Source organism: Pongo abelii, chromosome 6 (assembly GCF_028885655.2).
Source record: "Pongo abelii isolate AG06213 chromosome 6, NHGRI_mPonAbe1-v2.0_pri, whole genome shotgun sequence".
NCBI lineage: Eukaryota > Metazoa > Chordata > Mammalia > Primates > Hominidae > Pongo > Pongo abelii.
In genome coordinates, this window is record NC_071991.2 from 9,313,156 (window position 1) to 9,324,425 (window position 11,270).

General features: G+C 45.5%; 1 protein-coding gene across 9 annotated transcripts in view; it reads left to right on the forward strand.

The window, feature by feature from the left end:
* Positions 1 to 5,276, forward strand: part of TMEM225B (transmembrane protein 225B) — a 37,476-nt gene extending 32,200 nt beyond the window's left edge. For all 9 annotated transcript variants that reach the window (XM_054560216.1, XM_054560211.1, XM_009242585.3 and 6 more), the window contains 3 exons: positions 1,289 to 1,435; positions 2,223 to 2,360; positions 4,904 to 5,276. In XM_054560216.1, the coding sequence (XP_054416191.1) occupies positions 1,289 to 1,435; positions 2,223 to 2,360; positions 4,904 to 5,076 (458 nt within the window). In that variant the 3' untranslated portion in view covers positions 5,077 to 5,276. The remainder of the gene's footprint in view (positions 1 to 1,288; positions 1,436 to 2,222; positions 2,361 to 4,903) is intronic.
* Positions 5,277 to 11,270: the final 5,994 nt, after the last annotated feature.

The window sequence follows — 11,270 nt, forward strand, 5'->3', positions numbered from 1 at the left end:
ACAGGATCTCGCTTTGTCACCCAGGCTGGTGTGATCATAGCTCACTGCAGCCTCCAACTCTTGAGTTCAAGTGATCCTCCCACCTTAGCCTCCTGAGTAGTTGGGACTACAGGTGTGCACCACAGCTCCCAGCTAATTTTTTAATTTTAGGTTTTGTAAAAACAGGATCTCGCTCTGTTGCCCAGGCTGGTGTGATCATAGCTCACTGCAGCCTCCACCTCCTCAGCTCAAATGATCCTCCTGCCTCAGCCTCCCAAGTAGCTGGGACTACAGGTGTGCCCTACCATGCCCAACTTTTTAAAATTTCTTGTAGAGATGGGGTCTTACTATGTGGCCCAGGCTGGTCTCCAACTCCTGGCCTCAGGCAGTCCTCCCACGTCAGCCTCCCAAAGTGTTGAGATTACAGGCGTGAACCATTGCACCCAGTCTCACTCCTATTAACTAGGAAAATTAAATAAAGATGTGGGGATTCCCTCATTGTTCAGAACATTTTGACCTCACAAAGTTCTGATTTTCCACAGGCGAATTACTTCAGGGTAACCAATACAGGTGTGATTCTTCACATTTGCACGTGCAACAAATTTTATCACAAGAGTTTGATTTTGTGTTGCTTTTTAAAGCCACCATTTTCCCCTAGTGGATGATACATGGTTTGGTACAACCAAATTCACATAATAACATTTGTTAAGGCCAGGCACGGTGGCTCACGCCTGTCATCCCAGCGCATTGAGAGGCCAAGATGGGAGGATCGCTGGCGCCCAGGAGGTTGAGGCTGCAGTGAGCTATTATGGTGCCACTGCACTCTAACTTGGGCGACAGAGCAAGACCCTGTTTCTACAAAACATAAAAATAAAAAAATTAGCCAGGTTTGGTGGTGCATGCCTATGGTCCCAGCTACTCTGGAGGCTGAGGCAGGAGGATTGCTTGAGCCTGTGAAGTCGAAGTTACAGTGAGCTGAGATTGCACCACCACACTCCAGCCGGGGTGATAGAGTGAGACCCTGTTTCAAAAAAAGAAAAAATATATTTATTAAGAACTGGTGATTTCAATGTCTGACATTGTCAATTTAATTTTTTTCTCCATATTTCTATGCCATTGGGAATCAAATTGTGGGGCCAAAGCATTCTTGGGGCCAAAGTGGCATGGTCACAACCTTGGTCCCAAGGCCATGCTTTGGGATCCAAGGGTGGTGGAGGCTCCCGGGGCCAGCCCTGCCCAGGCTCTGTGGGACTCTGACCTTTTTGGGTCAGGGTTCCCAGCTTCAGCCCCACTTCTCCCTCCCCTGCAGTTTACATCATCCTCGGCCGGGTTTTCCTGCTCTCTGCAGTTTTCTTGGCTTTCCTCACCACCTTCATCATGGTGCCCTTTGCATCCAAGTTCTTCCCGAGGACCTGGAAGCAAAACTTTGTGTTAGCCTTCATCAGCTTCTTCACAGGTGTGGAACAGCTAGGTGATCCCTGACCTTCACTAGGGCCTGGGGAAGAGTCCAGAGAAAGAGGGGTGTGCAGTCTCTGTGATGTCAAAAGAGGCATAATTTTTCTTTTTAGGGACAGGGTCTCACTCTGTCACCCAGGCTGGAGTGCAGTGGTGCGATCATAGCTCACTGCAGCCTCAACCTCCTGGGCTAAAGTGATCCTCCCACCTCAGCCTCCCAAGTAGATAGGACTCCAGGCATGTGCCACCATGCCTGGCTAATTTAAACATTTTTTTTTTTTTTGGTAGAGATGCAGATCTCGCTGTGTTGCCCAGGCTGGCCTTGAACTCCTGGTGTCAAGCGGTCCTCCTGCCTCAGCCTCCCAATTGCTGAGATTACAGGCATGAGCCACTGCACCTGGCCCCTTTTGACATTTATAAAGGGTGACCCAGGCTCCACCCTGAGAGGCTCCCAGGCAAATGGTGGAGGTAGAGCACATGCAGTAGGAAAATGGGATTGCATTTAATCCAAAGTGTTGCACCCAGAGGGTGCAACCTGAAGTGAGCTAAGGGCAGATGCAGAGGGTGATAGGAAAGGGAGTTCTGATGATGGTTCCCTGGGAGGTGAAGCACATGGGCTTTGAAGATGAGTCAGAAAGGAGGGGGGGACAGGCATCTGGGTGGGAGTTTTGTTTCAAAGAGGAGGCAAGGATGAAGGAGGCTCCAGGGAGGAGCCACAAGGGGTGAAGTTGGGAGGGAAGGCAGGCAGCATGGGAGGAGAGCGAGGGTGCCTCCCTGTGACCCTGCAGGGGCCTGTGCCTTCCTGGCTTTGGTGCTGCATGCCCTGGAGATCCAGGCTCTGAGGATGAAGCTCGGCCCCCTGCAGTTCTCCTTGCTGTGGCCTTACTACATTCTGAGCTTCGGCATCTTTCTGTTCATAGTGGCTGGTGAGTGTCCAGGGAACCGTGCCCTGCTTCTTGTCCTCGGTCTGGATTTAGGAACCTGTCTTGTGGAAGCCCTCCCTTTAGATTCTCTAGAATTGCACTGTTCCAAACTGCAGCTGCCAGCTAGACGTGGCTATTTAACTTTCGTTAATTAAAATAGCTATTGGCCAGACGTGGTGGTTCACACCTGTAATCCCAGCACTTCGGGAGGCCGAGATGGGTGGATCACTTGAGGCTAGGAGTTTGAGACCAGCCTCGCCAACATGGTGAAACCCCATCTCTACTAAAAATACAAAAATTAGCTGGACATGGTGGCACATGTCTGCAATCCCAGCTACTCGGGAGGCTGAGGCAGGAGAATCGCTTGAACCCAGGAGGCAGAGTTTGCAGTGAGCCGAGGTCACATCACTGCACTCCAGCCTGGGTGACAGAGCAAGACTCCATCTCTAAAATAAAATAAAAAGTTACGAATTCAGTTCCTCAGCCATACTAGCCACATCACCGGTGTTCAGTAACCACATATGTCCAGTGGCTATTGGACACTGTCATATTGGACAGTGCAGACAGAGAAATTTCCTTCTCCACAGAACGTTCTACTGGACAGCACTGCTCTGGAGCTTCAACCCCATCCTTGGCCTTCCTGTTCTTATCCTTCTTGACTTAGAACTAAACTCTTTCAAATTTTTATAGTCTCCCTTCCACCATCCTGGTTCCTTAGGCTGTCTATTCCTGTCTCTACCTTTTTTTTTTTTTTAAGAGACAGAGTCTTGCTTTGTTGCTCAGGTTGGAGTGCAGTGGTACAACTGTAGCCTCCAACTCTGGGGCTCAAGCGATCCTCCTGCCTCAGCCTCTTGAATCACTGGAACTACAGGCATGCGCCACCATGGCCAGCTAGTTAAAAATATATATATATACACACACACACACTTACATATATTTATATACACACATATATGTGTGTGTGTCTATATACATATAATATGTGTGTGTGTATATATATGTATATATACACATATAGATGTATATATGGCCAGGTGCACTGGCTCACGCCTGTCATCCCAGCACTTTGGGAGGCTGAGGTGGGTGGACCACCTGAGGTTAGGTTAGGAGTTCAAGACCAGCCTGGCCAACATGGCAAAAACCCATCTCTACTAAAAACACAAAAATTAGCTGGGTGTGGTGGCACGTGCCTGTAATCCCAGCTACTCAGTAGGCTGAAGCAGGAGAATCGCTTGAACCCAGGAGGTGGAGGTTGCGGTGAGCCGAGATCTCACCACTGCACTCCAGCCTGGGCAACAGTGGGACTCCATCTCAAAAAAACAAACAAAGAAACAAAAAACCACATATTTATTTTTATTTCTTAATTTCCCCTTCACCAAATAGAGTTACAATATTTTATATTTTAACCTTTTAATTCCATTTTTCCATGATTTCCATGAATTCTTTGAAGTTCTCTCACATTTTATTTAAAATTTTTGTGGCTTTTAGTGGGAGAGTAGTCTGCTATAATGCTGAAAATAGAAGATGTCTTTTACCTTAGTCTTCATCTTAACACAGCATTGATCATTCACTCAAGATATCTCCATTTGTTGTCTCTTTTTTTTCCCGAGATGGAGTCTTGCTCTATCACCCAGGCTGGAGTGCAGTGGCATGATCTTGGCTCACTGCAACCTCCGTCACCCGGGTTCAAGCAATTCTGCCTCAGCCTCCCAAGTAGCTGGGACTACAGGCACCCGCCACCACGCCCGGCTAATTTTTATATTTTTAGTAGAGACGGGGTTTCACCATGTTGGCCAGGCTGGTCTCCAACTTCCGACCTTGTGATCCACCCACCTCGGCCTCCCAAAGTGCTGGGGTTATAGGCGTGAGCCACCGCGCCCGGCCATTTGTTCTTTTTTTTAAAGGGACAAGGTCTTGCTCTGTCGCCCAGGCTGGTGGGCAGTGGTGTGATCATAGCTCACTGCACCCTTGACCTCCTGGGCTCAAGTGATCCTCCTGCCTCAGCCTCCCAAGTAGGTGGGGCTTCAGGCTCATGCCATCATGCCTGGCTAATTTTAATTTTTTTTTGTAAAAACGAGGTCTTGCTATGTCACCCATGATGAGTCTCGAACTCTTGGGCTCAAAAGACCCTCCTGTCTCAGCTTCCCAAAGCACTGGAATTACAGGCGTGAACCACCATGTCCATCCCTCATTTGTTCTTATTCATGTCAGTTGTCTATCTTTTACTTCACTGAAGGTCTTGGGTTGGGCCTGGGTTTTGTGTTGGAACTTCCTTTCCCTAAACCCTAGGTTTTTTTTTTTTTCACCCATTAATGGGCTACATGATTGCTGAGATGTCTTCTAGGTGCTGACCATGGGTCTGTGATTTTATACATGTATTTGTACTTCTTGTCCTTTGACGCATCCTGTCTGTAATCTCTCTCTGTAATACCCTAGACTGGGGGGCAGAATGAGGGAGGGCGGCTCTGGAGCTAGAGGGACCTGACTTCTAGGGCGTGGATCTCTGGACTTTCTTTGATCTGACCCAAACCTTGGCTGTTCCCTAGGTACCATCTGCCTCGCTCAAGAAATGGCCTGCCCTTGCTGGCACTTGTTGTCCACTTCCCAGAGGATGGAGGAGGACCACGGGAGCCTGTACCTGGACAATCTGGAGAGTTTGGGAGGAGAACTGAGCTCAGTACAAAAGGAGACACAGGTGACAGGAGAAACAGTCATCTAGCCCAGGACATGGCTTCTCTACCCTTCTTCAAGCCATGTGAGTGTACACATGTAGCTGTTTGTAGTCCTCCCCACCTTCTCTGCCAGTATCTGTGCCTTTGAGGAGCTTCTTGCGTGTCAGATCAACTCTCCACCTCCCCATACTCACAGTGATTCTATCTTGCTTGTATGTGAAATTTGCTAAAAGTCCTTTCAACTCTTCTGAGCTTCCTGAGTGACGTTTTTGCAGGTATTTTCAATAAAAAGAAGGGCTATTTTGTTCATCCATACTTCAAAAACCAAGTCCACAGGGCAGGAGGGGAGGGAGGAATATTACAAGATAACCAAGTGAAATGGGATTTTGCAAAACAGAAACCGTGTAGAATACAGAATATACTTGGGGGAATGACAACTATTTGGGCTGGTGGCACAGGGGTAAAAGAATTTACCAAGATGGTTGTAGATAAAGAAAGGCAGATTTATTAAAGGAAGTATAAAAGTACATTGCCGGGCTGGGCATGGTGGCTCATGCCTATAATCTCAGCACTTTGGGAGGCCGAGGCGGGTAGATCACCTGAGGTCAGGAGTTCAAGACCAGCTTGATCAACATGGAGAAACCCCATCTCTACTAAAAATACAAAATTAGCCGGGTGTGGTGGTGCATGCCTGCAATCGCAGCTACTTGGGAGGCTGAGGCAGGAGAATCGCTTGAATCCAGGAGGTGGAGGTTGTGGTGAGCCGAGATCGCGCCATTGCGCTCCAGCCTGGGAAACAAGAGTGAAACTCCATCTCAAAAAAAAAAAAAAAAAAACATTGCCAGGGAGCAACAGGCAGAACCAGCAGAAGAGGAGCTGACTGAAAGGAAACAAAGACTTGTTGGAGATTTGATGGCATAGTGTTTATGCTGTATGATGAAGAGGGCTTTGTGCAGTACTGATAATGCCAACGTTGCAGTGAGCTAACCTGCAGGTGTCTGGTGATAGCTTGGGCGCAGGAAGATTGTGAGTTATTTGCACAGGAGGTCTACGTGTCCTGGACCATGAAGAAAGGCCGACTTGTAGCTTATCTGCTTCTTCTTTTTGCTTTCTCCTATCATTTCCCTATAGCCAGAGGCCTCCCCAGTGCTCCTCCAGCGTGCTCCATTCACAGCCCTATGGTGCTTACATCACGGGGAACACTCAGCCTCCCAGCAAGAATGGGTGTAGCTGGGAAGAACACATGCGTGGGGCAGTGGGGCAGCTAGAACAGTGATCCAAGCCCTCCACTGGCTTCATCTCTATATTAGTCTGTTTTCACGCTGCTGATGAAGACCTATCTGAGACTGGGTAGTTTATAAAGAAAAAGAGGTTTAATGGATTCACAGTACCATGTGGCTCAGGGTGGGGGTGCCCACAATCATGGTGGAAGGCAAAAGGCATGTCTTAAATGGTGGCAGGCAAGAGATAATGAGAACCAAGCAAAAAGGGAAACCTCTTATAAAACCATCAGATCTCATGAGACTTATTCACTACCACCGGAACAATATGGGGGAAACCGCCCCCATGATCCAATTATCTTCCACTGGGCCCCTCCCACAACACGTGGGAACTATGAGAGCTACAAATTCAAGATGAGATCTGGGTGGGGACAAAGCCAAACCATATGAATCTCCATTCTTCATCTCAAAGATACCACCTACCAATGGCTTCCCACTTCTCTCTCCAAAGAACAAATGTGCAGAAAAAGCTCTTAGCACTTAAGCAGTGCAAGTTCTAAAGCAAGTGCAGGGAGCTGTGGATGTCTTTTGGGAGAGGAGATACAATGGACATGGCTAGAGTCATGTGGACTCCATGGCGATTAAATAGCATTCATTGAAGGTGAACTCATGTGGTACACCTTGGGGTACAAAGACATTTCAGAATTTGTCCCTGTTCCTAGAGGCAAACACCCAAGCAGAGGAACTAAGACATACACACTTGAACAACCAATTTTTTTGGAATTTATTTTATTTTTTTTTTTGGAGACAGAGTCTCACTCTGTCACCAGGCTGGAGCGCAGTGGCACGATCTAGGCTCACTGCAGCCTCTGGCTCCCTGGTTCAAGCGACTCTCCTGCTTCAGCTTCCCGAGTAGCTGGGACTACAGGCGTGTGCCACCATGCCCAGCTAATTTTTGTATTTTTAGTAGAGACAGGGTTTCACTCTGTTGGCCAGGATGATCTTGATCTCTTGACCTCGTGATCTGCCCACCTTGGCCTCCCAAAGTGCTGGGATTACAGGCGTGAGCCACCGCGCCTGGCCTGGAATTTCTTATTATATTTCTCCCCAAAAGGTATCTTGGGAATTTCTTATAGGGATATGACTACAGCCTATTTCCAAGTTGTCTCACTTTTTCATCTTAAAAAAGAAACCATAGGAACTATAATTGTCAGTGAAACTAGGAATAGAGAACATCTACAAACTCCAACTTATGTATCTGTGGCCCAAACCACCCCAATCCAGCAGAACCAGTTTGGGAAGCCACAGATGGGGGACTGGCTTGGTGGGCACAGTAAGGCAGATTAGAGAACATATAGGGGTTCCAGGGGTAGCAAATTTCAAATCATTAGCAAATATCAACCCTCAGATGCCTGAGAAGGACCCACCCTGAGAGGGAATGGCTATGAATGCAGTAGAGAACAAACATGGTGGGATGTGTGTTGGGGAGGGGTGGAAGACATGGAAAGTGCATTGGGGCCTGTAGAGGGAAAGATTTAAGAATCAGCCTGACTATTTTAGTTATTTCAGCTTAGAATTAGAATAGGCCAGTAGTCCATGACTCACCTCCCCCATCTTCTCACCCAAATTCCTATAAATAACCAGAAAAGAATGGAAATTCGGCCAGGCCTGCTGGCTCACGCCTGTAATCTCAGCACTTTGGGAGGCTGAGGCAGGCAGATCACGAGGTCAAGAGATCGAGACCATCCTGGCCAACAAGGTGAAATGCCATCTCTACTAAAAATACAAAAATTAGCTGGGCATGGTGGTGCACACCTGTAGTCCCAGCTACTTGGGAGGCTGAGGCAGGAGAATCGCTTGAACCCAGGAGGCAGAGGTTGCAGTGAGCTGAGATCGCGCCACTGCACTCTAGCCTGGTGACAGAGCGAGACTCTGTCTCAAACAAACAAACAAACAAAGAATGGAAATTCATGCCACCAGTGAAAGCTAGGATTGGTGATGGATTTATTGCCAGAACTTGGGAAGAATTTTTACTAAAGCCCTGTAAAACTGGTCAAATGAAAAAAATTAAATGAAAATCAAATCCACAAAGATTAGAAACCAGTCTTAGCCAATTCTGGTGAGTTAAGCACTCTCATATACATTTGATGAGAATGTAAATTGGCATGAACTTTCTGGAAAGCATTTTATAATAGCATATGCATTAATAGGTTTAAAAATATTCATACCTGGTGGCCCAGGAGTTGAATTTTAGGAATTTATTCTAAGGAAATAACCAGGGGTGAGGTCAAGTATTTATATACAAGAATGCTTGTTCCAGGTTATTTATAACAGCAAAAATAAAAGAGTATGTTCTAGATTATTTCCCCCACGTTGAAATAATTTTTAAAAGTATAGTGTATTCAGAGGACGGTATATTATACAGGCAGTAAAAATGTAACTTTAAGTGTCCTATTTGGAAGAAATAAAAACATATAAATAAAGAAGCCTGGAGACATCCTGCATCTGATAACATGGCAGACTAAATAGTTGGGCTGATTTGTCTGCCAAAAACAACAGAAATGATAAAATAAATAATAAAATCTAAAGATATCAGGGAGGTAACAAAATAGTAATGAATTATAAGATAACATCAAAGTAAAGAATAATACCTAGAGAAATCATCTTGCAGAGATTCGATTTTTTTAAATATTTTATTTTATTTTATTCTTATTATACTTTAAGTTTTAGGGTACATGTGCACAACGTGCAGGTTTGTTACATATGTATACATGTGCCATGTTGGTGTGCTGCACCCATTAACTTGTCATTTAGCATTAGGTATATCTCCTAATGCTAGAGATTTGATTTTTTAAAACTATGCCTAAAGTTTACTCAAGGAAGGGCATCTGATAAGAGAGCTTTCCCCGCATAAACCAAAGACTGCAAAAGTGTGGATTATCAGAAGAGATCGGGTACATTCAGGGTGGTATGGCCATAGGCAAGGGCTGGGTTATCAATGTAAGGGTGAGAGATAAGTCACCTATCCCGTACCCCTACCACCAGGCGCCAGCAAGGCAATTTGTCTTAGCGCCACACTGAACAACCACAAAACCACAAAGATTTGTGGTTGAGAAGTTGCAACCACAAATCACCCCTCAACATTTGCAGCCAAATTCATATTACTATTATAGCACGGTTCAAAAATCCTCAAATTATAAATTTGGTTTATAATGACCTTGGACTGGTGATGCTGACAAGAAAAAAATTTACATGGAAGAAAAAAAACATCAACCCTCTCTAGATAAATTCACTTTATGCTGGAACTCAAAGAAATTTCACAAAAATGTTTCCAAGGAAAATGAGCAGCCTGTCACACAAGGAAACAAGGTACCGTGGTATGTTCGAGGAAGATATGTTTGAGGAATGCCCCCAATGAATGTTCTGGGGACATTATTTAATGTTCTGGGGGCACAGTTAATGTCCTGCGGGCATTATTTAATGCTCTAGGGACATTATATAATGTCCCCAGAACTCATAAATCAATAAGAAAGAGATAAACAGCTTCATAGAAACACAAAGAAAAGTCAGTTCACAGAAAAGGGAAGGCAAGAAGGTAATGAAAGTAGGAATAATGACTGACCTCACTTATAATGAAGAATATACAAATTAAAAAATGAGGTAACATTTACTTCACCTGTCAATTGGCAAAAATTAAAGCTGGATAATGGCAGAGATGATGAGATATGAGAAATAGATGCTGTTGGGTACTGCTGGTGGAAGTGGCACCATCAAAAACAGTGGAAATAGCAGATAACAGAAAGATATCTGAGGGGACTTCAGATCTCAGAGTTATCAGGCTCAACTATATTCACTATGTATAAAGAAAAGCTTAATGATATCGGTAAATTCTTTTAAAAGATCAATCTAGAATATTTGGAAAAAATCAAATAGAAATTCTAGAAATGAAAAAATATATTAATTAAAACAAAAATATGGGCGGCCAAGTGGGGAGGATTGCTTGAGCCCAGGAGTTTAAGACTAGCCTGGGCAACATAGTGAGACCCCGTCCTTAAAAAACATTTTTTAAAGATTAGCTGGGTGTGGTGGCTCATGCCTGTAGTCCCAGCTGTTTGGGAAGCTGAGGGGGGAGGATTGCTTGAATCCAGGAGTTGGAAGCTGTAGTGAGCTATGACAGCACCGCTGTACTCCAGCCTAGGTGACAGAGCAAGACCTTGTCTCTTAAAAAACAAAACAAAACAAAAAAACAACAACAACTGTGGATTTTGTAGCACATTAGAAACAGCTGAAAAGTGGATTATTAATAAAAAGATGAAGAAATAAACCCAAGTCAAATATGGGCAGGCAAGAAAAATATGAAAGTGGGACAGAGACATGGAAGATAAAGTGAGATGGTCTAACACCTATGTTATATGCTAGGAGTTCATTTATTCTATAAGTATTTATGTTTAGCAAATACTGTACCAGACACTTTGCAAAGTGCTGGAGAAGAGTAAGACAAGAGGGTTTCCTGTTTCCTGAGTGGATTCTGGAGTAACACTGGGCCACCCAGTTGAGACAGACTGCCTTCAGGCTGGGCGCGGTGGCTTACGCCTGCAATCCCAGCAGTTTGGGAGGCCAAGGGGGGAAGATCGCTTGAGTCTAGAAGTTGGAGACCAGACTGGGCAACATAGAGAGATCCCCCTCTCTTGCAAAAAACTGAAAAAGTCCCAGCTACCCAGGAGACTGAGGTGGGAGGATTGCTTGAACTCAGGGCTTCGAGGTTGCAGTGAGCTATGATCTCACCACTGCGCTCCATCCTGGGAGACAGAACGAGACTTCTCTCTTTCTCAAAAAACACAAAAACAAACAAACAAAAAAACCCCACAAAAAACAGCTCCGATGCTGGCTTCTCCAGAAAGCCTTCCCTGACTACACATGCACACACGCACGCACACCACCCGGGGTCAGGCGCCTCTTAAGTGAGCCGGTAAGACCCAGTGCGCCCTCTATCTCCTCTGCCCCTACGCCTCGCGCAAGGC